Below are 25,963 nucleotides of genomic sequence, written 5' to 3'. Positions count from 1 at the left end.
AGGGCGGCYGGCGAGGAGCTCCTCTCCTGCCTTACCTCTGCCGCTGCTCTCGCGGCCGGGGCCAGCGCAGCCGGGCACCTCCGGAGCAGGGATGGACCTTGCCCGCGCTCACTCGGAGCTGGGAATCGKCCGCGGCACCCTCCATGGAGCCAATGGTCTATGGGAGGCTGGGTGCTCCCCTCGGCCCGTCGGCTCCTCCTTCATCCCGGCGCCCGAAGGTGCAGGTCGCCCCCCACCCAAAGCAAACAGGAGGAGAAAGGGGGAGAAGCTCCTTGGTGGGCTTTCCCTTGACTCCTCCAGGTGTTTCAAAGACAGGGATCTTGCTCACGTGGTTGTGCTGTCCTGGGGATGGTAGTTCTGGAGAAACGGAGGCTGCTTGTTAAGTTTCCTTAGCGGATCACATTGAAAATAATCCCTACCTTTTATCTTTCTGTCGCCTCTTTGCAAAACTGGCTCCATATGAAATGCCATTTTTTTGGTATCTCTGATCATTGTAATGGAAAGAATATGGTTTCTGAGCAGAAATTCTAAAAAAGCTTAATAGAGACTCAAATGTAAAAGAAAAATTTGAAATTTTACAAGAAATATTTTCCATTTTCTAGCTTTTAAAGAGAAAAAGATACCCCAAATCGATGAAAACAAGAGGATTTAAAGAAATGTCCCTTCCTCAAGGCTATAGGTTTTRATTCCTAGTTGAAGGATGGGAGAAAAATCTCATGCCAGGGAAGATTACATCAGGTAGCAAAGCCAGGTGCTTACGAATGGCACTGCTTTGAGCTATCTTCTATTTCAAGACAAGTAATAAAGCTTTACACCTACAAAGATTAAACTGAAACAGAGTTTTTCCAGGCTTCCTTCCTAATTCTCTCGTKTGTGCTAGGCATGGCTCGCAGCCTATTCCACTGTACGAGAGCAATTTGTTATCTGCTTGGTGACATTATCTGGTTTCCACCGATGTGGTTCATTGCTCCAGTTCTCTTGTTTCTCTTATTTCTTGACCACTGCAGAGAGGGGAGAGGTTTATAAGACCTTAATGACGAATCTTCTCCCCACTGGCATTGTTTACCCACTGGCCTCAAAGGGAACAGATTGAGCTCCCCAATGTAATTGGTTTCTCCCAGGAACTTTCTTCCYGGAGAAAGAAAAACAGTTCTATTTACTGAACAGGGAATGGCCATTGATTGTTTGGTCTCAGCTGTGTTCTTTCTAGATTGCTGAGCTGAAGAAACCACCAGAACAGGCAGTCTGAGGGACTGCCAGGACAGTGCGGGCTCTTGGTGGGAATCAGGCTCCTCCTCTGCAAGGAGCAGCAGCTCCAAAAGCTCCGGGGCAGCTGGGGGCAGCACGTGTCCAGCTACCAAGAAGGGCCACGACTCCCACATAAAGCCTACTGGACCCGTTCTTTGGAGAGAATACATTTTTTTTTTCCCAAAGTGCATCTTTGAGAAGGAAATTTACTGAAATTGGGAAATGAAATGTCTTCTCTATTAGAATACATTGTATAGCTCTCTGCGTATGTGATTCCCTTTGTGCCTTCCACTGATTTTGATTAAAATCAAATATCTTTCTTCTAGACCCTGGGGAGGAGTTTAGCTCAGATTTGATTTTCTTACAGGGATGCAAGTTGCACAGTTGTGTTAGCTACCTARCACTTCCAAAAAAACAATACTGCAGAAACTCTCAGGTATTTGGAGCAATCTTTAGTAAAATACTCTAAAAGCTGATTTGTTGATGTCAAATTTTTACATTATTTTTCTCTTGTTCTTCAAAACATCTGTCCTTGCTTTGACAAACAGCCACGGTTTAAATTTAAAGACCAAAGCCACTAAGTGCTATTCTGGGAAGGGCTGGGAATACAGAACAGCAGCTGAAAACTGTCCTGTCCAATCCCCCTACATTCAGATACTGTGTAATATCTGTAAATACATAAATGTCCCTCAAAGGGGACAATATATGCATGTCCTGTATAAAATTAGAATATAAAGGAAAGAATGAATGAGGAAGGTGAATAATGTTCAAATAAGCTATGTATTAAATAGGCAGCATGGGTCCTAAGGAAAAAAAAGGCAAACTTCTTAAGTAACCCAAACTTCTTAAGTAACCCAAACTGTGATTAAATATCTTGCTGAATTACAGCCTTGAATACACCTAGATAATTACAATAGCTGAGTTTCATATAGGTCTAATTTCACTCGACAGTTGAAAGGGAAGTGTGCCTTACATAACCAATGTCTGTTATTGCAATCAGGTCCTTCTGCGAGTGTAGCTAAGACTTASAGCCCCACACAGAACGTGCCAGCATGGGCATTAGTGCAGGAATGGAGCCTAAACTACTAGTGCGTGGCTCTTAGGAAGATGAGAGCTATCTCCTCATTATCTTTCAATAAAACTCTGCAAGACCATATTAATTACAAAATTATTGGAAATACGAATCGTTAATAAAGCTATAATTGAATGCAGTGGCTTTATTTTGTGTCATTTGTTTTGTATATCTGTGGGGGAAACCTTTTTTTTAATGTAGTTTTGCCATGAAAGAGCCCTAGCGYACTTGCATGATCAGAGAAGAACGCCGTTATCTAAACTGGTGCAAAGAAGGAGACAAGACGCCTCTAAAGAAATTAGTTTTAAGTTTTAAATAATTTCGGGCACTAAACAGCATGACATAGGCATTTATAGTCATTAAAAGGCTCTCAAAGAGAAATGTGGTGGAAAAGCTTTGAAGACACACAGAGAGCAGGAGGAGGAGAAAAAATGACACCAAGCCAAGCAAGGCCTGTTTCATATCCCTCCTCGGAAGGCAGAAAAAGAGACTCCTCTGCCCTGAGGCTACCCATGGCCGTGGCTCCCTGTCCCAAGGCGCCTTCTTCAGGTGTCTTCCTACACGACTGTTCAAAGAGCCTGAGGAAATCGAATGTGTCTAGACTGCAGGCGGCCTCGCTGAGAAAGCCTCTGGTCTGGGGAGACGGGCTCAGCCAGCTTGCGGGCAGAAATCCAAATTCAGGCCCTAYTCACTTTCCTCAGGGCTTACCAAGTTCCTTTAAACAAACTCGAGCCTCTGTTCCTCGGCTTGCAACATATTCCTGTAATCTTTTCTCTGTGATAAAAAGCCAAACATGCTGGGAAGTCTGAGAGTGAGGATTACTCACCGTCTCTTTCCAAGGCTTCCTTCCACCCTTTCTTAAGGGAAGGAAAAACAAAAAAAGACTGGCATAGTTATTTTGGGATACCTATTTTAGGAATTTTCCAAGGTCTTGTCYTCACAGTAATAAAAAATAATGCTTTTCAACTTAAATCCATGTTAATCTGAATTTATCATGATTAAGCCTAAGGTGCATTAGGACCACAACTAGGACAGGTTATCTACAGCACCATTAGCAACTTCCCATTGTTCTAATGGAAAACGCGCCAACATTTCGCTCTTGAGAGAYTTGCCTTAAAAACAGTGACCACTTTTGCCCATATGTTGTTCTGCTTTAYGTTCTCACCTATGCATGACTAAGGTTTGACTTCAGTTTTCTCATCTATTCTGGATAAGGAAGCCTCAAAAATACAAGGGCCAAATTATAGGTGGCTGCATTGGCTGTCACTGTGGGATACGCACAGTSTGTTCCGCACTGTCCAAAGCTTAGGCAAACAGCAGTGTCCTCRATGGAGAAAGTGGATGCCAGAGCCGAGAGCTTTCCTTGGAATGGGACTTTGCTTGTTGTTTGTTCTTCGGATGTGCCCGTGCAAGTGTCTTGGTTTCCTGCAGAAGGTAAAGTCACACCAAGAGGCTGGTCAGAGCAGTAGAGACTTTGTTCCTCTCTCTGCTGCACACGTACAGGATATTGTGGCACCTCAAGGCTAAGTATTTTGTAAGCTTGAGATGGAAGGAGAGAATGGTTTAAGCTCTTTGCCTTTCCCACCATTTCAGCCATGTGCTGTGGAAATCAAATTCATGTCACAGATACCTGTCATTTTGGAGAGGCTTCTCCTGTGGGTGCACATTTAAAGAAGTAACAATATACGTCTGTCATAGCAGCAGTGGGTTTCTGCGTGTTTTTGTTCTCATGTTGATGMCCGCTCCAAAATGCATGGTACCGATTTGTTCCATGTTTACCTCCAATGCCCAGCGTGCTGGGGCTGGAGATCTACTTAAGAAGCTGCTGCAGTTTTTTCAGATAACCCATTTTAATAAATTTCCAAGAATGAACAAGGCCTTGGCTTCACAATAATAAGAAAGAATGTGCCGTCATGTCCTGTTCTGGAAATGACTGCCACAACTGTTCCTGTTAGTTTCTTTTTCCAGCTTAAATCCTCTTTGTCTTTTCCTCCCCCTTTTCACTTTCTCTCTTCATTTACCCACTAAATCTCTGCTAGCATCAGATTGATATCTAAGTTCTTATTACACAGCTGAACGCTGTGGCTACACAGAGTACAGATACTTACACTCTGTACAGATACAGACACAGATACAGATACAGAACAATGAATGTTTTTCATTCTGTGAACCCAACTGTGCCAAAGGAACTGAAATCCAATCTACTAGTTCGAGCCTGTTTTGCCCTCTGGTGGCTATTCTAAAATCAGCACAGGATCTTCAGAGTGATGTTGTAATCACCGTGTTTGTAGTAAGAGAACACCCACTGCTTCTCTAAGAAATGATCAATTCAGAGCTAAGAGATGATCAATTCAGAGCTAAGAGGTGGTGATGTATCGTTTTTGAGGAAGATGCTGTAAGTACAAGCAGGAAATACTGGGGCTCTTACTGCTTTATCTCCCGGACATGCTTTTATATGACCAACAGCAGTAAGGCCAGATGCATTTGACAGGATAACAAATTCCTTAGGTAGAAACCTGGATTCAGTTCTCTGTATTACAGCAGATACACTGCAGACACTAATGGGTGTGAGGTACTTTTAGCTGAATGGCAGACCCCATAATCTGCCAATGTAAAACCAAACCAAACTAAAACCATTAAATTGTCACACTCACCCAAAAATCTTGTCCGTCAGAACTGGGTTAACCTTTGAAATCGGGAGTTCATTGATTCTCTGCGATTTTAATTATCAGCGAGGAATAATGCTGAAGATGTGTTGATGTTAACAGAGAATTATTTTTAGATAATTTAGATCATAGGGTCATATTTCTTGATAGTCTTTACACTATTTGCTGGTTTGGAAAAAAGGAAGAGGTTAACAATGGAGGTGGGAAGAAATTGCAAGATATCTGGTTTGTTAATGGAAAGGAATCAGCTGCTGATGACAGCGCATTTCCTCTCTAAAAGTAAAACAGAGAAAAGGGAGGGGAAACAGTTGAGAGGAAAAAAGAGAAAATAAGGCACAACTCCCCATCTGAGGAGAGGCAAAGGGAGGGAAAATACTTCACTGATTTATGTTGTCCTAGGTTGTTCAATTCCTGTCTTGGTCAGAGATTTTCTTTATAATTTTCAGTGAAGCATCTCACTGTCTGCTATAGCACTTTGTCTTAAAAATATGGCTAATATCCATCTTAGGGGCCTATAAATGCAAAATCAGTGACGAAATTCTAAAGTTCTCAAACAGAAGGGTGATAAGGGCAGTAGATCCCCCTCAGCCTTCTSTTCTCAAGGTTGAATAGGCCCAGCTCCCTCAGCCTTTGCTCATAGGGCAGATATTCCAGACCCCTGATCATCCTCGTAGCCCTGCGCTGGACTCTCTCCAGCAGCTCCACATCCCTCTTGTACTGGGGAGCCCAGAACTGGACACAGTCTCCAGATGTGGCCTCACCAGGGCTGTGTATAGGGGGACGACCACCTCCCTCGACCTGCTGGAGACGCTCTTCTTAATGCACCCCAGGATCCCGTTGGCCTTCTTGGCCACCAGGGCACACAGGGTAAGCTGAGGTGCATTGGGCAGAGTGTTGGCAGGATGAGAAACAACAGGCACAAACTCAAGCACAGGAAGGTCCATCTGAACCTGCGGAAAAACTTCTTGATGGTGAGGGTGCCTGAGAACTGGAGCAGGCTGCCTGGAGAGGTTGTGGAGTCAACCTTCCTTGAAGATACTCAAAAGCTGCCTCAACACAGTCCTCGCAAAATGAGCTTTCAGTGACCCTGCTTGAGCAGGGCRGTTGGACTAGATGATCTCCAGAGGTTCCTTCCAGCCCCAACTCTTCCATGATTCTGCAGCCACACATAATACATGACAGAACATATCCCCCAACCCCAACTCCCCTTTTTAACTTTTTTTTTCACTTTACATGTTGTTCAAACCACAATTATTTCCTACATCATGGGGRAAAAAAAGCCATTTTAGGCACATAAACGCTACTAGTGTGGTCGTGTCATTCCCTCACTGCCCAATGGAGCGTTTCCACCCGAGACGGGCTCGCCTAGGAGCGGCGCGTGCAGTGAGCGGCCAYAACGGCGCCTCGCGGATACCGCCTCTCCCCACGCCGACCGCTACCCGCGGGCTCCTCCGGGGGGCGCCGCTGTGGGCGGGGAAGGTCTCAAATGGGCGGAGCGGGAGGTGGGGAGACGGCGAGCCAATGAGAGCGGCGGCCGCCCGGCCCAACGGGGGAGCGCCTTTCTGTTTGGCGCAGAGGGAGGCGGGGCGGAGGGAGGCGGCCAATGGCGTGGGCGGGACCGGCTCCGGGGGGCGGGGTCCGCGCTCGGCGGCCGTTGGCGGCCGTTGGGCGGCCGTTGAGCGGCCGGGCGGGCGGGGGCGGGGCCGTGCGCCATGCTGATCACGCTCTGCTATCTCTACCTATGGGCGCGCTGGGGGCGCCGCTCGGCCGCGCTCATCCGCCGCACCGTGCGCCGCCTCCACCGCTCCCGCTGCTCTTTCACTTTCTGCTGCTGCGCTGGCCCGCCCGCGCCGCCGTCTTCCCGGCAGTCGCGCGCGCAGGGGCTGTCGCGGGCGCCGCTGCTGCCCGAGGAGCGCGTGTGCCTGCGCGTCGGGAACAAAGTCTTCTTCACGGGCGAGACGCAGGTGCGGCCGGTGGGGGCGGTTGCGGGGAAGCGTTGCAGGGTAGCGGCAGTGGCGAGCGAGGCTGCGGGGGGAGCGGGAAAGGTTGCGCAGCGGGCGGGTCGGGTCGGGCGCGGAGAAGGCGCAGGTGAGAGCTCGGAGGCTTTGCCTGGTGTTGCGGGGATGTTTGTAAAGCTGCGGTTCCCCCTGGGTACTGCGGAGAGCGGCCGTGGGCTCACGGGCCGAGCGCGGCTGTTGCCATGTGCGAGTGCAGCGCTGCTCCGAAAGCGCCGCTGTGGCCGCAGGAGCCGTCGCCTGGGCGTTTCTTGGCATCATGGCATTTCCTGACCGATAATCTGCTTTTAGATCAGGCGTTTTTGCGTAAAAACGTAGGCTGTGCTTATGCATTCAAGTTCTGGTGTTGAGAGATTTTAAAGTTGGGTGAAGCTGTCATGGAGTCCGAGTGCAGTTTTTAGGTACGGGGAATTGCACACTCCTCTCAGTAGAAAAACACCACTTTAATCGAGGGAGACATGAGCTGAAAAACACTTTATCACGAGGGGATGGTAAAATAGTGAAAAACACGATCTGAAAGCAGCTTTCTTGGAAGGGGATGGTGAGACTGTAGGGTGGCGTGAGGCCGTGGTGGTCCGCGGCCATGAAAAAATGCCATACTCGAAACTGAAAGCTTTAACTGCTCAGATTCAGAAATGGGACTCCCCTGCCTCTTGCTCCACCCCTGCAAATCACTCCAGATGTTTTGAACTACATTTTAAATTAATATTGGACTTGCCTACTCACTAACCACTAGGATTGGAGCGTGCAGGTGGGTTACCCTGAGCTGTCCCRTTTGGAAGTGTTTGTGCATGTGTGTTTGTGGGAATTATTTCAGCTGTTTCCTGCTCGGCTTAAGTGAGCATGACAGATGTATTCATGGAGCGCGCTGTTGACTGTATAGGGTGGCTTTTCAGAAAACAGAAAAGCTTTGCAGCAGTTGAATGGGTAAAGAGGGCCTTTTCAGATAAAATCAAATTACAAATACTGATGGAATTAGTTTACAAAATAGTCTTTCAGTTTTGCTATCTAGGGATCGGATTATTTCATGCTTCTTAAAGATGAGAATCTCTAACCAAAAAGTTAGATACTTGAATGGAATATAAATGAGCTAAAATCAGCCCTTGAGGGTGTGTGTGTGTGTGTGTGTATGTATTCGTATTTTCATCCATGTGTTCAGAGTGTTTTGTAAATCATGCTGAAACTGGGCAGTGCTGTCCTTTGCTCCACTTCTGCTTGTTTTTGAAATTTGTTCAGCTCCTTTTATGTTTCTGTTATGTTTCTGGGAATTGGGAAACCTTTTAGGAAACAGTAAGGTGGCTTAAAGTTTGGCATAAAGTCATGTCAGATGATATGACTAACAGGGCTGTCATTCAAAATGTTTTTATCTCCTAAAAATAGATGCTTTATGTTACTGGTTGTATCTCCTAAGTTCCTGTGGACGATGCAAGCCTTGTTCTGGGAATTTTACACAGATGTTAGGCATGTCTGTAGTGGTTTGCATTTCTAAATATGTGCCATTGGATATGTATATCTTTATATATATACTTTATATATATACTTTATATATATATGTATATATATATATATATATATATACTCTCTATATTCCTTAACCTAGTACTTAGGATCACAGTAAATTTCAGTCATGTAATGATAGTGAAGAATATCTGTGTTGGCTGATCAAATTGTACTGTATTTATTTATTTATTTGAATTAATCTATCCAAACATTTTGCAAAGATATTCACTTAAGTATGCTATAGTCTTTTTTTTTTTTTCGTTTTGTTTTTCTAACTTTGGTCCTCAGTAGTATGACAATATGATGATTCTATCCTGACTGTATTAGAGACAGCATCAGTGCAGAACTTCCCTGCTACTTAGTACACAAATAYTATGAACAGAAATAGATAAGTTATCTCGCTTCCAGCTCCTTGAAAGTTAGTTGAGCTACTTTGCTTCTGAAGTAGGTGTAAAAGCATGGACTGTGATCAATATCTCCCWTAAGATACTGGAAGTCATAAATGATGACCTCGAAAGGATTTCTTTGACCTTCCATCAAATCACATGCTTAAGATAATTCAGAAGTTCAGTTTAGTTGACTTTCTGTGGAAACTGGTTGTTTGCTCAGTCACAGCCTCTGTGCTCTGTAAGGCATTCAACAATTRCATCCCCTGAAATTTGGCTTCTATAAGCAAGAAAATATTTTGCTGTTTCCATTTAGATTTGGACTGCTATACACACACATTGTGTGTTAGGGGGAAATTCTCTCCCCAGAAAACTTTTGAAGGCGCACAAAGCCTGTGTTGGTTTGATATGTTTCTAGTGCAGTAGTATGAAAAAATTCTTTTAATGTTTTCCCTTTTTAAACTATGACAAGAAAAGAATAAGTTCTATGCACTATCTASAGAAAAAAATGCTGTAATATGTTATAGAAGCAGATTCTATATTTAGAAATTCTTTTAGAAGACCATTTAAACCTTCTTGGTCCATTGATGCCAGCTGTTGAGCTTTACTTGCTCCTAGATAGTAACCAGAGAGGAAATGATTTATAACTTAGAGAAGAAAACAATTTACCCAATGATTTCTTGAGTGAATAGCCTAACCTAAATGGCAAACTTAGATTTATATAGATTTAATAAAGATTATAAATTAATGCTGAGGCTGTGTGTGTGTCCACTGGCCTTAATTGATTTTGGAGAAAAAAAAAAGTCCTGCAACTCTGCAAGTCAGGTAAATTAGATATCCTGAAAATGAGACATGTATAACGTAAAGCGCTTGACGTAAGGTAAAATCACTTGTGGCGCACGATGTGATTGGTCTTTTGTCAGACAGGTTTATCAGCTGTCTGTTATTTAGCCTGTGGCTGTATGTTTCTTARAGGGCCTCAATCTGACTGGCTTGAAAACCCCTTCTAACTGCCAGCCAGTCTGAGGGACTCGTGCTGTCCCTGCTTCCTTAGTCCCTGCCAAGTTGCAGAGTGGGCCCTTCAGCTGCCAGGAGCAGAGAGAGAAGCAATAGGGGCACCACTGGTGTTTGTGTAGTGAGAGGGAGGCTGCAGTGAATGGGAGGGAAAGGTTGGACTGGATGGGAGATACTGCTAGTGACACAATCCAATGCTGGAGTGGCCCATGGAAGCTCACAGAGGTTTTCAGAGGCCCACGTGGTTGTGCAGCTCTGCTGCGAAGCTGGTACACGAGTTGCTGGAGAAGCATGGCTTGCCGTTTTTTCACTTTACTTTTGATACGTTCCTGCTTAATGGTGCAGACCTTTATCCCCTTTCCCTTCATGGGAAGTGTGAAGCAGTAGAGACTCTTCATTTAAGGATGAAGGATCGGGTTTGAAGTTAAGCTGGGAGTGATCTAAACATGAATTATTAAATCAGACTTTCTATATAATTACTTTTTTTTTCCTTGTTACTTTCAGTCCCTTGAAGATTTAAACAGGTGGAGTCTACTACTTATTTCTCCTTTTATTTACCCTGATAAGTTGCTTGAAGCAGAACATATAGCTTTTGTGACAGAAAGCATTTCAGCTCAAACAGATAACTCGCAGAAAATACCTGACTGCTCAAAAGAGGTAAGCAGCTCAGTTTTTCTTGCTTAGGAGGTGATAGTACCACTAAGTCATTTAGTAGATAACTTTCTTCCTTCAAGCCTTAAAAATTGTAAGACTAGACAATTTATGTATGTTTGGATTTCCTATTAGGAATAAGAATGCAAGCTGTATGATACTGTCAAGACTATTGTAATCGTTAAAACCAACTTGATCACTATTATGACTAATGGTTTTATATTATGCTTCAGATAAAGTCAGAGGTGTTTTATTGAGGTCTTCTGTTAGTAGCAGTTCACTTCTCTGGCTGTGGCTTGAAACAGCAGAATTCCACTGTGGCATTGGGAAAGGCATGTATGACTGGATGTGCTGAACAGGAAAAACGGAGTGTGAGAGCTGCCTCTSTAAGTCAGATCTAAGTCAGAAGTTGTTTTAGCCCAGTGTCCTGTCTAGTGGCTAAAGCAAATGCTTCAATAAGAATATAWAAAGTAAATGTATGCAAAGCTTTCCAAAGTATTTTCCAAGGCTCCAATTCAGCTGTTGTGGAGAGTTGTATTTGAAATAGAAACCTCTCTTCGAAACTCTCTTTGAGCGTGATTTATAAGTACAAGTTTGGAATTGCACATTTTGGATGATTTTAACCTCAATTCCAGTCACGGCTTTCCCCAGTTTGAAGCTGGCACTTGTGTTAAAGTTGGGAGCGTAGCCTCTAATTTAAAGCATACAGCTGACCTTGTGACCAATGCCAAGATACTGCCCGCATAGTTTCCCCTTTTCATCTTTTTTTGAAATAAGTTTGATTGCTAATAATAGGGGTAGGTGTTGCCTTGGAAGGTACCGAGCCAGTTTTCTTGGTAGGTCACCAGYATGCCTTGGGTAGCACATGTGGCTATTAAGGTTGTATGAAATCTAAGCTTCTTTGAACTTGTTCAGGGGAAATACTGTAAAATAAAAAGTCTGAGACTACATGCATCATATTCTGAAATCTATTTATTGAGGTAGATTGAAAGGTAATTTTGGCTGACTTTCTTATAAATTATGAACAAGTAGAATGTCCGTGAGCCCACGCTCATTTCATATACTCAAAATAGGTGTTTTCCTTACTGTATTTAATCAGTGTGTTGTATTTTATGCATAATAGTAAACAGCAGAGCTTCATGAAAGTAGTCTGGTGATGATAACTTTGAAGTATTGGAGTTACTGTATGAAAATTGCCCTGTCTTTCTGTATATTAGAACATGGTATGTGAGGAAGTCTACGTTTTTCTTAGGTCATGAAAGCAAGTGGTGCTTCATTGGCTCTAAAAACACCTTTGCAGGTGAACAGTAACATTTTGTATCCTATAGAAGACAAGGGCTGTGGGAATAAAACAATAAGTACTACTTTCCAGCTATGAATCTGCAGACAGTTCTGTAGTCTTTAATTAATATGGCTGCCATTCAAAACTCCTTTTGTSTTGTTGAGGTTTTTATAATTACACTTGCTATTTGTTCTTCAAGCCAGTGGTGGTGTTTAGTTTGGGTTTAACAGACCTTCTTGGAAGGTGGAAAACCCAAGTGTGTCRCTTTGATAATTAATCTTTTTCTGCTTTCTCAGAGAACTGTCGTTGTTGTTCTAGATAAGTGACTTGTATCTTTGATCCTYTTAGTTAATGCTCCTGACAGATTAAATTAATGAGTGTATACTTTTTTAAACTCCAGTAATTTGCAGTTTGTATCAGTATTCTTTCCATAATATATGTTGAAAGCCATGTCTTAGAAATAGAAAAGCATGAAGATTTTACTTAGAGAGGATGACAGTGCTTTAATTCAATCTTGTATATGTTTTTTGAATCCTTATGGCCTTGATTTTCTGAGAAAGAAGTGTTTGTACGCCCTCTTCCCTTTCAATTCAGTTTAGGTGTTGCTTTGTTGCTTCCTTTCAGGTCAGAATGGAAATGAAGCTGGTACTGTTTGCTGTGTGACTCATTCCTGAATGATGTTCTGAAATACTGTTTTGCTTGTATTTGGTCTCGAAGATTGACATTTGTAGGCATGAAGGATACACTTTTGTGGGAAAGGAGATTCCAACTTAAATTTTTATTTCTAGTTGAGATGTTTTGTTCAGTAATACCATTAAATGTATCTGTCATTTTAAACACATCAAGCATCATAGAAAAATATCTTAAAGGAAATTGTGCCAGTATAGCATTTTGTACCACTAATAACAGAATCGCAGATTGACTGATGGTTGGAAGGGATGTCTGGAGATCATCTAGTCCAACCCTCCCTGCACAAGCAGGGTCAGGGAGGGACAGCAAGCTGTGCTTTTTAACGTTTTTATTTTATGGCAGTCTTTAAAAAATATTTCTTGTCTTTGAATTTTGCTAGTTTGAATATTTTGCTTTCTTAATGTTCCTGTGTTGCCTCTCTCTGTCTCTAAGTAAGTTTGCATTTGTTTTTTTGTGCATCATGCAATTTCATAATACTGTTGTATTTGTTTTTTNTTTTTTTTTTTGGCAACACTTTTCAGTCTGAAAAACGTATTTTTTATTCTTAGGTTGTGAGGTGGTCAGATTATTGTTCACCTTTGGCCTTTAAACCTGGTGAGCCTTATAAATTAATTGCTGAAGCAAGCATCGATAACTTCAGTAACCTTGGGATAGCATTCATGGAAGACAGGCTGCAAATGGATAACGGGATGGTGCCACACAAGATAGTTTGTAAGTACCTTTGCAAATTGTTTTTAAGGGCAGACTGTGTTTTGTTTYGTGGTTATTCTGGGGTTGTGCGTAAAATCTTTACATCTACACACATAACTGTGCTTTTGTTTTTGTAAGGTGTTGTCTTCCTATTGTCATTCTAGGCAGATCACCACTCTGTCGTGTTACTGTCTTTTAAACTTGAAACTGCCAAATGCGGAGATTCTTGAAAAGTCAGAGCATTTCTTGAATGACTTGCTCTTTACGGAGCGTGTCACAAATGCAACATCAGAAATAGCAGGAAAATAAAATTCAAAAGATGTTGTTTTTTTTTTTTCTTTTGGTTGATGTTTAACAGCTGCTTTAATTAACCTTAGTAAGATGAGATCCCTCAATACCCAAGATACTGTGATACTATTTGCTAGCATTRAAGTGTATGAACATGAAGACAAAGTTAGAAAATACTATCTCTGTATGTTGCTGAGGTTAAGTCCATTAGATCATCTGATCTGGGTCCATAGGCTAGTAGCTGAGAAATTTTCCTGGAAGATGAGAAATCTTGCCTCAATTTTCTCTTCTAAATGAGGTGAAGAGTATATGGTTTCAAGGGAATTCACATGTTCTTAAGAGAGGAAAGTGAAACTTGGATCTAGTATGTTGTGAGCTAGCTGACTCTTTTATTAATCTCACTTCTCATTGAATTTCTTTGAGAAATCAGCCACAAAAATTAGGCATATACAATATACAGACAGCCTTGTGGGAGCAGAGGGATTAAAGCARATGTTGCCTACTTTGAATCATCTGCCTTTGATATTTCAAATCAACAGATGGAAAAAAAAAGCTATTTATTCTGAAGATTAGTTTTTTTTCTTTCCTTGTCCTTAATTGGCTTGCTCTCTGAGGTTCTGCACTAACAGTAATTATTTTTGACCTTGTCTCATTTGGGCTCCCCAGAAACATATTATCTTCACATTTATTTTTTTTAAAGCAATTGCTATTTGTCCCTTRGATTCTTAGCTCATGTGTCTTGATATGGAAAGGTATGTCTGCTTTTGTGCAGACTGGGAACAGTTCAGATTTTTCTGCTCCCTTTTCTTACTTGTGCCAAATTTTTTTTTTTTTTTTTAATGCCTTTAGTAATGCAAAAAACACTGGCCAGTGTTTCCATCTTACCCAATATCATCACTGTTAAAGGTTACTTCAAAATAGTTATTTTCAAAGYAGCATCATAGAGTTTTCCACCCTGCATTCCTTAAGAAGTCAGATTTTTTTTTTTCCATAGGTACTTCCCTTGCTTTCTGTCCCTTTTCAATCAARGAGACACAGGCAAAATTACCAAAATTAAACATTTAGAAGTGACACGTTTGTAAGATAGCCTCTTTACTTTCCTATTTTGCTAAGTCAGAATGGCATACAATAACATTTTTGTTTTATTTTTATGCAAATATGTCTGTACTCGCAATGAAATTTGTGCTTAAATATTCCCGCAAACTGAGTAAAATTGGATGTTGTTCTCTGTCAGACAATTCTGGAACAAAAAGAAGAGTTAGGGGTATAAAGGTATTATATTCTTAGAGTAGTAGTTTTTAATGTGTCAAATTAGTGAATTTTAGTAGTATAGATCACTTATTCTGAAATGAACCTAAAAAGCCCAGTTGCATGCTGCTATGATGAATATCATAATCTCTCTTTTGGTGTATTTTTATAACCCTTTTTTGTTATTCTTTATTCTTGCAGCTGTCCATTTGCAGGAGTCTACTCTGAAGGAGTTGGGGCAGGTGGACCCATCAGAAAAAGAGAAAAGCGTAAGCAGTGCACAGATGCATGATTCTGCAGATACTTCTGAAACTGCTGTTAAATCAGAATTAGAAATAGCTGCAAATCCAGGTGATCCGCAGTCAGAAGAGGAGAAATGCAAGCTAGAGCAAGCAAGCAAGCATGAGGAAGAGTCCAGTAGTCTCTCTGACAGAGAGATAGGTCCTGGAGAACATCATCACTTGCATCTTTCCAGCTGTCATGAATGTTTGCAACTTGAGAACAGTACTATTGAGTCAGTCCGATTTGCCTCTGCAGAAAACATTCCTGAGCTTCCTGATGATTGCAGCAGCAAACCGGAAGATAAAAATGTTGAATACATAGCAAGTAAAATAAAAAGAGTAAACCTTGCTGGAAAGCCCCCTAACATCTTGATTTATGTTGGCTCTGAAGGTTCAAAAATGCAGTTTGAGCAGGTAAAATCAGTCCTTGAAGAATGTGTTGATGGAGACAGCTACACCATCTACCATCTGCGTGARGAGCAAGTTCTGAGAGATCCCTGGGTTGATAATGCAGTGCTGTTGGTCATTGCCACAGAGGAGACTATTTCTGAGGAAAGTCATAAACAGTTTATCAAGTTTTTATCCAACGGTGGAAAAATTTTAGGATTTTCTTCCTTGTTTACATTTGATGATATTCAGATAAAGAGAAAGGACAAGCTGAAGACTGTTCGTGAATTAGTGGTCTCTAAACCGGACAACACTGAAGTTAAGTTAGATTTTTTGATCAGTGGCTGCATTTTTGAGGAAGCGATGAAGGAAAATATCAGCAAAGTGAAGCCCTTGAGCCACTTAAATAATGCTGACAGAGATCTGGTTATTATTCACTTGCCTTATGGAGACAATGGAGGAGAAGCTGTTCTTTCCCAGGTACTGTGTGTGTGGAAGTATTAATTTGCTTGTGGCTACTCTGTGTTGTGATATACTCGAAACAAAACAAAAAAAAGTCACTTGTGCTGATTGCAAACTTCTTGGGGCGCTTGTCAGGGGATGAACCAAGGTTGACGTCTTGGTGAAGACAAGGAATATGAGGAACATACGGGGAATCTGAATGCAGGACAGTTTTTGCTTTCCTCAGGCAGCTGAAAGGGAGGGAGAGGGTGTCCTCGCTGCTCCAGYTCTGCATCTCCACCATGTCGCTGTGGGTTCTGCTGCAGCACAGGGCGAGGCAGAGAGAGCAGAGTGAACAGTGAAGGTGCAGCTGCAGAGCAGAGCTCTCCACTTCTACCTGCCCGGGGTGGTTCTGTGATGCCGCTGTGCTTTCCCGTGCTCTGGGAAGYGGGAGCTGAATTGCTGGTGAACTCAAGGAGGAAGCTTTTACTTGMAACATTTAAAAAAAAAAATCTTCCTTATRTAAGTATGGATTATACTGAGACAGAGTTGGGAGATGAGGTAAAATAAAACAAGAAACTTGAAATGAGTCTGAAGACTTATTTCTTAAGTATATATTAAAATACTTAAGTATTGGCGGCCAAAGCCAGCCCTTTGGAAATCTCTGAATAGAGACTGAGAAAGTTCCAGCGTTTCTTAGCTGCATATAATATGTAGAAAAGCTGTTGTATAGTTTGATGCTTGAAGAAATAATTATATTGTAAAGGTTAGTCTCTGTCCTGAAATGCTACTCTTGATTTCGGTCTGCGGGTCGGATTTCTTTTGCAAGAATTGTTGATGTCTCTTACGTTTTCTTTTTATCCTAGTGCTGTGAATGAACCAAATCACTTAGTGGTGTTTTCCTTAGTAGTGTTTTAGTTAAGTTCTCAATAGATGTTAAATTCATGGCATTGGTGTTCTGTAAATAAAAGGAACTATTTTTTCAGCTTCCTCCTCCAATTAAAGCAATTAGATTGCTTCTATCACTTGCATTTATTTAACTTTCTAAGTGTTGAYATGTATGTTTTCAGTTACTAATACATACTTTCCATTTTTGTCTSTTCTGCTTAAAACTCTTGCTTGTTACTTCCTCAGTCTTCCTTCAGGCTTTAAACTCTAAATTTTGCACTTAATAATGTATAGTTCAGAGCATCTCTAATGGAAGTGTGGGGACAGTGAAAGAATGATCCCAAATCATCATTTCCTAGTGTGCATTTTGAGTTGGCCTCAGCGGGAGCCTAGGTAAAGGCTTCCTCTTTAATGTGGCTTTTTGTTGTTATCTCACTTRTATTACATTGCTTCAGCAACACAGGAAGAAAAGCAGAGCAAGGTTTATTTACCTGCTTATAGCTAGACAAGGAACATAATGGAGAACAAACTTTAGGAAAGACTCCAGAAGCTGTTTTTATTAGTGCTGTACCTGCAAGGGAACCTTTTCAAGAACCCAGACTGCTTAATTCTGACTGCCTCCCTATCAGGGAGCACTCGCTTTTCTGCTTTGTGTAATTGCTAGAAATATTCATTAAGTTCCTCCAGTGCTTTCCTCTCTTGTCAGCTTATCAGACTAACCCTGCTAGTTTTTTGAAAACTATTATACAGAGTAACATGTTTATAGTTTTGTGTGAAGAAAGTTCCCCCCGCCTCCATGCTGTATATGTATACTAGAAAATCAATTAGATGGCTCTTGCTCTCCATTTCTGCAAGCTGCATGGTAAAACCTTTGCTGTACCATTTAAATTGAACCTTGAGCTGTAGTAAAAGTTAATACTGCCGTGGGTTTCCCCAGAAAAAGGGCATTGCAGTATGACTTCAGAGAATCAGATTAAAAGGATCAGAGTGTCATTTTATAGTTTGAAATGATTTCCAGTCAGGATTTGAAAAGCATTATTGTTTTCTCTTCAGGGCGCTGACAGTGACATCAACCATTAAATATTCTGCACASACTTTGCTCTTTCTTCATTTCTCTTTTTTTGTTTCTCTTTTGTTTCTTCCTCATAAAAAGTGCCAAATTGTATAATTGCATAAATGCAAGATTGTAGTATTATATAAATGAACACAAATAGCTCAGTTTTTATGAGAAACAATAGTTATGCTTTGCTTGGTTTTTGGTTGTTTGTTCTTTACAAAATGAATGTGCCTGGGATAGAGTACAAATGTGTTTTAAATGACTTGGAACATTTGTTTAAAAATATTAGGAGTTCTAGACCAGATTTTTTATTCTGTATTTCATTTCTACTGTCAAACATCTGCTTCAGCCCTGAAGAGTAATTCTCTGCAAAGTTGTGTTTCAAGTTTTTTAGTTAACTTTGAGACAGCAACATTTCTTTAGCTCCCTTGATAGTAATTTAATTCTTTTGACACTTGTTCAGGCTGAGTTCTGCTGACCTTGTGCAACCCCTGGATGAAATACCTCCAAAGATAATGCAATTCTGCTCTTGTACAAGCCACAAGCTGGGCAGTATTGCTGGTGTCTCTAGGGGGCTTACAAATATAAAATTGGTTGCAAAAGGGAAGTTAGTAAGTACATACAAGTTTGAACAAGTCCTTCAGGAAAAGAGCAGTTTATTAAGAAGGGATATTTTGTGTAGACTTCAAAGAAAATTGTAGTGTTTTGGCAACTGTGATCCCCCAAGGAAGTTATAAATATACTGGGCTCTTCCTCCCCTGGTGTATTAGGATGGTAAAGCCCTACTTGGAGATATGATGTGACAAAGACATAAGAGATTTTCTTTTAAAGCACACTGGGTATACTAGATATCTTTTGGTAGCTAAACAATCATATTTAGTACCAAGCTGCTTTTAGTGCTGTTGTATCTATTTCTCTTTGCCACTCCAGAATGTATGATATAAACTCTTATTCATTCTCTTTGCATATACTTTCAGGTGCACTTAGAGCTGGATATAAACTCTATGGATATCCAAACTGAAGAGGATTTTAATTTGCTTAAGATGAGCAATACAAAGAGATATGAAATTCTGAAGGAGATTCTGATATCGCTTGGCCTGAGTTGTGAACTAAGGGAAATTCCTATGTTAACACCTATCCATCTACTGTCCTCCGATGAGGTAAGGCTTCTACATCTGTTGGATTGGTTAAATATAGCCCACAGGGTAAATTCTGTGTTCATTTTAATATACATTGCTTCTTGTATAGGTAGAAAATTCTTTGTATGTTGACAACAAAAGATGAAACCTGAGTTGCAGAGAATGGGTCAGCAAACCAGAACTGAAGGACCAGAGTGAATGGAAAAGAGTGTGTAGTTAACATTATTCTTCAACCCAGCTTTCTCCTTGAAGCTGGGTTGTTGCCACAACTAGGTGAGGTTGAGCCCTGCCCTTTCCCTGAGTTTTGAAAACCCACGAGGATGCAGAAGCCTCAGGCTCTTTATGCAGACTGTTCAAGTGTTGCCATACTGTTCTAGTGAAATTTTTATCCTGATTTCCAGTCTGAACTTCTTAAGAGGAGCTTTATGGTCATTGCTGCTTATGATATAATCTAGCACTGCTCAGAAGTATTTGACTCTGGCATCCTTTTATCCCTCCTTTGAGTAGTTACAGAATGTTTTTAGATTGGCAAAGAAGAGGCGAAGAAACAAACTGCATTATCCTGTCTCCCTCATCGTCCTCTTGTTGATCATTTGCTCTTTTCTCCCTAATAGTAGTACGTTGCTGGATCCAGTCCAATTTCTTCATATGCCTCTTGAAATTGAGGCCAAAATTTAGTGCAATGTTTCAGATACTGTTTCATCAGCTGGTTCCCTACCTCCGCTGCCCGCAGTCTTTCTAATGTAGCACTGAGTGCAATGTGCATTGTTTGCTATGAGAGCTCACCAGATAAGGCTGGCTGCTTGAAACTCCTTGAATTTCATGAGGTTTCTATTTGCTCATTGCTTAAGTTTGTGAAGGTCCTTTCTGGATAGATCTGCCACTCCTAATGTTGGCCATTCCCCTAACTTAGCATCATTTACAAGTTTGCAGAGAGTGAGCTCTGTTATCATTCAAACTGATGAAGACTGAATTACTTGGAGTCCTCAGTCTGCAGGATGTGCAGCAACTGCTCAGCTCATGTGGGTTTTTGAATATGAGTTACAAGAGAGTGGATTTCAGGATACTTCCAGGGGCTGAGATGGTGCTGCCTCCCTTTTAGTTCCCTAGTTCCACACCTGTGCTTGTGGTCCCTCCCCCCACACAGCTCTCCTTTCTTGGAAGTTGGGAATTAATTCTTTTTTTTTTTTTTTTTCTCCTTTTTTTTTTTTCCCAGCTGTTATGGACCTCCTACAGCCCCTGTAGCTTTTCATGGATCATATACAGTGACCTTGTAGGATCATATACAGTGACCTTGTAATTGCCTAAGCCAGTTCTTTTTCAGAACCCTTGGTTGAATCCTGCTTGACCCGTAGATGTGAACATATTCAGTGTCTCTTGAATAGTCCCTAATCTGATGATCCCTCCACTGTTTCTTTCCTGTTTCTTTCCCAGATTGTGCCCATACACACAGATGCCTGGGAACAGGCTTTGCCTGTGACGACCAATGCTTTAAAAAAAGACATTAAATGCTTCAGCTTTTTCTGTGTTGTGTATCGCTCATTTGTCTTTCCCATCAGTCATTGCACCCATGTTTTGCCTGAATTATTCTTACTCCCAATGTCCTTCACTAATCTTAACATAGGAAGGTGAATGCCCATCTGAAGTTTTGTCTCTAGGTACCCAGACAATGCTTTTATATACTTTGTTATTATTTATTCATACCTGAGCTCTCCTAACTTTTGTTTAAAAATCAGTTATATCTCTTGGGCATCCTTCCCATTTGTAGTTGTTTTCCAAGGAATCCTAACAATTCCTTGAAAAAGCCTAAATCTGCTTTTATAAGCCCTGTTCCTGCCTTCCAGGCCTTCTTGCGTTCACACGGTTGCTAGATCCAAGGCTGCCATCTCTGACAACATTTAAAATAAATTAGTTTTTTTTTGTTTTGTTTTTTTCCTGTTTGAGAGGAGTAAACTAAGAAGTTGTCTATTTGGGTGGCAAGTGAACAAACAAAAGTAAAACTCATTCAGACTCTTTGGTGTTAAAGATGTACTTGGAGTTTATGAGTTTATGCCTACTTATCTTTCCTACGCTCTTGCAGTTTGCGAACTGTATCATACTCTCATACTATGAATTAAAAAAAAAAAAAAAAAGTTAGCTAATTTCTATCCAAACTTGCCATCTAGTGGCATGTTACAGGTTGCAGGCCATTAAATATATCTGTCAAATACATCTTGTAGAGTTGAAAATTAGACCCCTAAATAATTTTAAAACTGTGATAAAACGATAAGACGTTAAGACTATAGTTTTTCTGTGTTGGTTTATGCAGTCCTTCATTCAATATGATTTATGTATTAGCCAGCAAGTGCTTCTGGAGTAGTGTGTGAAAGGAAGCTGTAACTTGTAAGTAAAAACAATAGTTATAATGGAGAGAGACATTGAAACGTGAGGAAGATGTTAAGCTTCCCAACACATTACTTTTTTTCTGTATGTATCTTAAGTTTTTTTCCTCACATTTCATTGTATTTTTTTGTTCTCTAGAAAAGTATCTGATGTTAAGTAATATGAGATATACTTAAATGACTTTAAGATCAGATGGAATCAGTAGTCCTGGAAATGGAGATGGAAAAACAGTATCTTACAAGTCTTGTCCTCTTAAAGTGTTGTTTTTGGTCCCCATTTGTGTCAAAAACTTGTCCGGAATGTGTCATTGGACTGTATTGAGTACCCTATTCCTTCTCTGAGAAAGAGCCTGAGTAATGTGTCTTCCACTGACTTTTTTTTTTTTTTTCTCTTTTAAGCTTCTGGAGGATAAGAAATACCACACTGGGGCAGTTGACTATCAAGTTATCTCAAAGCTAGATATTTAGGGGARAAATGGAGGAATGAGAAATGTGCTTCTCCAGGTTTCTGGGAGTTGGCRGTTCAGGGACTTGCCAAGCTGGAGGTTGCACCTGTACCTGTGCATTTGGAAAGCAGGCTGGCCCGATCCGTCTGCTTCCTTCTGGAAACTGCCACTTCGTTTCTCTTATGCTGTGAGGAACAGTGATTGTCTTTGCTCTCTGTTTTCTGCTCTGCTAAGAGAATTACAGAAGCTTTTGGACATGTTTTTACTGACACTCTCTGCAGACTCAAAAGTTCTTCTTTGTTTGGTTTCATCCTTATGACCTGTGCAGTTCAGTTCCCGGGAGATTTTGTACCCTCTTCTGTGTTGCTTGGTTTCTCTTTCTGAGCCTTTTTCCTCCTCAGTTATCAAATCAGATCTCTTTTCTGTTACATTGTGGACCTGAAAGAATCACAGCATAGCTGGCKTTGGCAGAGATACTTGGAGAGCCTCTGTTCCAGCTTCTTCAACTCAATTTTATTGAATATATTCAATATTAAGGCTATATAGAYCTTATTCAACTTTATTATACAAGCAAATAGCTTCTCTTATTTTTCCTTCAGCTTGGAATTCCTGAAGAGTATGCATTTCTCCTGATCAGCCCATCAAATCTATTATGTTGGTTGCTATAAATTTGATTATGGACTAAGACTTTCAGTTCCTCCTGTCCGTTCTCTGTGTCTTGAAAGGTGGATTTTTAGTGTAGATTTTGCAGCTTTTGGGTGAGTTTTGAATTTTGAGGAGGGAGAGTTAATATTCTCAAGTTTTAGTTTCTAGATCATATGATGACCATAAAATCACAGATTTGTCAGAAGCAGAACTTGCATTAGCTTTCTGAAAATCAGTATAACTTCAGAATTCTACGACTCCTTTATAATACTAACTCAGGAGAAGAGGGGGATTGAACTTTGTCTAAATGTCAGGATCTCCTATATATTCTCCAATTTTTCTAAAGTTTATGTGCATTGAGAACTTGGGGTTGCAGTTTGATGTATGGAGAACTTGGCAAAGGTACAATTATTTTAGACATAATCAAATTTGAAAGGAATATGTTTCCTTTTGAGGAAGGGGAAAAAAAACTTGGAAAGGCAGAGTTTATTTCATATGAGAAGTTACAGCCTTTGTGATGCACTTTCAGCTTCTCGCRTATGGAAAAAAAATGGTTTAGGGTGGAATGTGAATGATTTGGGAAGAAATATTTAAACCTTGACAATAGTAACTGTCATTGAAAATTCTGCAGTTAAATTTTATCACTCGGGAAAATCACATTAGGAATGGGATGGTCAAGCTTTTAAAAAATGTAGTATATTTACTACATTACTTAACATTATGCGGTTTATCCAGACTAGACTTATACAGCTGATATTGTTCCAGAACAGAGGCTGAGATTTCCAGCTGTTCTGTGTCCAAGTTGGAGTTTGGACGAGTTGGAGGCTGTCCTAAGTAAGCAGTGAATCTCATTTACTCTTAGCAATTGAAGGTCTGGTTCTAAACAGTGGAAATTAGATCATGTTGTTACGAGTGTTGGGGAAACACTTTTAGGTTACTTGCCAAAAGAAAGCTGAAGTGGCAGAGATGTCAAATTGGAAAATACAGTTTATGCAGTTTTTGTGCCTTGCAATCTTTCAAATAGATGATCTCATATCTACAATTGATTCCCATATCTCAGGGTTTTCATTTATTTTTCCTTTTTGTGTCTTTTCTTAATATGTCCACAGGCTCTACCAATCTGGAATTGACATTTTGGCAATATTTTGGCTTGAAGTTGAAATAGAAGTTCTAGTAATTGAATATTGCATGATAATATCTGTCTGTTCAGAGGTCTAGACCTCACTGTGTGGCGTTAGGCTAGTCTTATCCTCRGCTAAAGCTGCCTGCTCTTGGTGCTGAGGGATTGCTATGAAGTATAAAGTATTGGGCCTGGAAAATAATAGCAGTTGAGGCAACTCTTTATCAGAAAACTTACACTAAGACTCCTAAGTATGGCTTGCTTCGGATGTGCACATATGGACAAAAACTGAGAACTTGAAAACTCGGTTAATTGTGGAAAATCCATATTACGTTGATACGGTGCTACTGCAACAATGCAGGCTGTGTTTAAACCGACAGCAATATAGACGAAAGGCAGGTTGTTTGCTGGATAAAAGTTCAGTTAAATCTGCGTGTTACATGTGCAGGTTTAACTAGGTTTTAAATATCGTTTTAGAGACAAGTACTGATACTGAAACACGGCACTTTCTTCCCCTGAGCCCCTCATTCCACCTTTCCTTGATCTGGTGTAAAGTAGTTTAGCAAATTGTAGATGTGTACGTTGCAGTAGAAAGAAAATTCCATCTCACTGTGGTGCTGGRCGAAATCAAAGTGTTGAAACAACTGGTGATCCCTGGATGCCTGTTGTCTGGCACCCATATGTTCAGTGGCAGCTTCAAGCATACAGATCTGATTTTTCTGCAGCTTTGCCTTTAAACACTCCGAAATATTTATTCTTTCCCATTGCCATCTTGGAGGATAACTTTTCAGACATAAAGGCTAGGATTGTATTTTATTGCTGGACGTTTCAGCATAACATTTTGTAGGTTTCACAGAAACTCGGAACAAGAATTTGCTCCTTGAAGAATGAGGGAAATTTGTCAGAATGGTAGTGTGCTGCATTTTATGTTGTTTTTCCTCTGCTAGGAAGTGTGATCCTGAGTCACTTCTTCAGCATCTCCACACTGGATGGCAGCCAAGTGATGAAATGCAATCACAGCCTTCTTGCTGGGGCTCAGCTAGTAACCATCTTCTAACCAGGCTGTTCTTTCAGGGTAATAAACAGTCAATATAAACATACTGGCACAGGTTTGGTGCTAGAGGCTTTAACCTTTACTTACTGGAGGAAGAAGGAATATTTTTAAAAGTATAGTTAAAAATACTTCTTAAAAATCAGGCTTTAAGGCAGAGTATTGGAGCTGCAGACTAGCGTGCTCAGAAGGGCAGTGCTGCCTACTCGCATCGTGCCGCAGCTCCCGCCTCGAGCCGCGCTCGGGGCGCTCTGATGCTCTCGCCTCTTGCTAAATTCCTACTCTGTTATGTCAGCAGGGAGAGTATGGAGTTACTTTATCCTTAGATAAATCTCTCTTTGAGGATGGGAAATTTGAACTCGCAGCTAACACTCTAATGAACGCAGATTTCAGGGTACGTTTTGAGAAAATTGTTTCTGAAATATTCCCCTACGAATCGATGTCTCCTGTAGAACTTGAGATTTCAGTTTTTTTCTTTTTTAACTGCAAAACTGCCAGGCACTTAAAATTTCTAGAGCTGAAGTCCTGGATAGTTATGCTAAATTTTAAAGACTGGTCTTAATCCAATTCTTTTGTAATTCGAAATGAAGCAAAAAAGTATAGCATACAAAATAGTACACTGGTTTATGTCCTATGTCCACTTCTATCATTCCTAAAGTGCAAGATTCATCCCTGTCTTTTAGCTAATAGGACAAAAAGCTGGAGCTGTTTGGAAGTACTTATTCCAGAAAAGAAATTTTGTTTTCTGCCAGTAGCTTAGTAATAACCTCAGAACTGAGAAAAATCCTTGAAGAGAAGGACACTGAGAAAGCTCTGAAAGGATCCTATTGATCATTGATAATGTTTCACTGTCTCCTCTTTTTTTTCTTTCCTTTTTCATTAATCTGTCTGTTGCTTTGTTGTTAGAAATCTTTGCCTGTACTTGAAAGCTCTGCCCATTGTTTTTTTCAGCTAAGAGGGAACACTATCAATGAAGTTATTTCAGAACCTCTTTTTAGAAACAAGAAATGATGCAGATGCAGATGGACCAGTAAAAAATGCCTATTGGCTGAAATAACTTTTCTTTTGGAAGACACTAAATTCAGACACTAAATATATACCATCTGTAGTATTCTTTTTGCTCCTAAAAGGTTTATTTCTGCCAGACTGGTTACTCAGTGCAGTTCACTTGGCAAACCATGTGAGATCTTGGAGACGGCGTGTTCTCATCTTTTCAGATGCTTTCTGAAGAATTCACCTCTAAAATTTCACCCAGGGTTTGAGAACAGAAAGTACGATCAGTTCAAAAATATTTGGGATTTACCTCTGTATGTTTAACCTTTTTGTGCAATAACTTCAGTTACCTGCTTGCTTGCAAGCTTCTGAGGGCTGCGCGTG

The 25,963-nt window shown here is 40.7% G+C and overlaps 1 protein-coding gene across 3 annotated transcripts in view; it reads left to right on the top strand.

The window, feature by feature from the left end:
• Positions 1-6,698: 6,698 nt before the first annotated feature.
• Positions 6,699-25,963, top strand: part of HLCS (holocarboxylase synthetase) — a 109,066-nt gene continuing 89,801 nt past the window's right edge. The window contains exons 1-5 of one of the 3 annotated variants that reach the window (XM_026053039.1): positions 6,699-6,950; positions 10,406-10,558; positions 13,073-13,235; positions 14,952-15,898; positions 18,782-18,964. In XM_026053039.1, the coding sequence (XP_025908824.1) occupies positions 6,699-6,950; positions 10,406-10,558; positions 13,073-13,235; positions 14,952-15,898; positions 18,782-18,964 (1,698 nt within the window). The remainder of the gene's footprint in view (positions 6,951-10,405; positions 10,559-13,072; positions 13,236-14,951; positions 15,899-18,781; positions 18,965-25,963) is intronic. The other 2 variants (XM_026053037.1, XM_026053038.1) reach the window with 2 other exon arrangements.

The sequence above is a fragment of the Nothoprocta perdicaria genome, unplaced genomic scaffold (genome assembly GCF_003342845.1).
Source record: "Nothoprocta perdicaria isolate Ctin4 unplaced genomic scaffold, notPer1 scaffold_96, whole genome shotgun sequence".
Classification (NCBI taxonomy): domain Eukaryota; kingdom Metazoa; phylum Chordata; class Aves; order Tinamiformes; family Tinamidae; genus Nothoprocta; species Nothoprocta perdicaria.
Note: the sequence above shows the minus strand (reverse complement) of the source record. Positions and strands in the feature narration are given on the sequence as shown.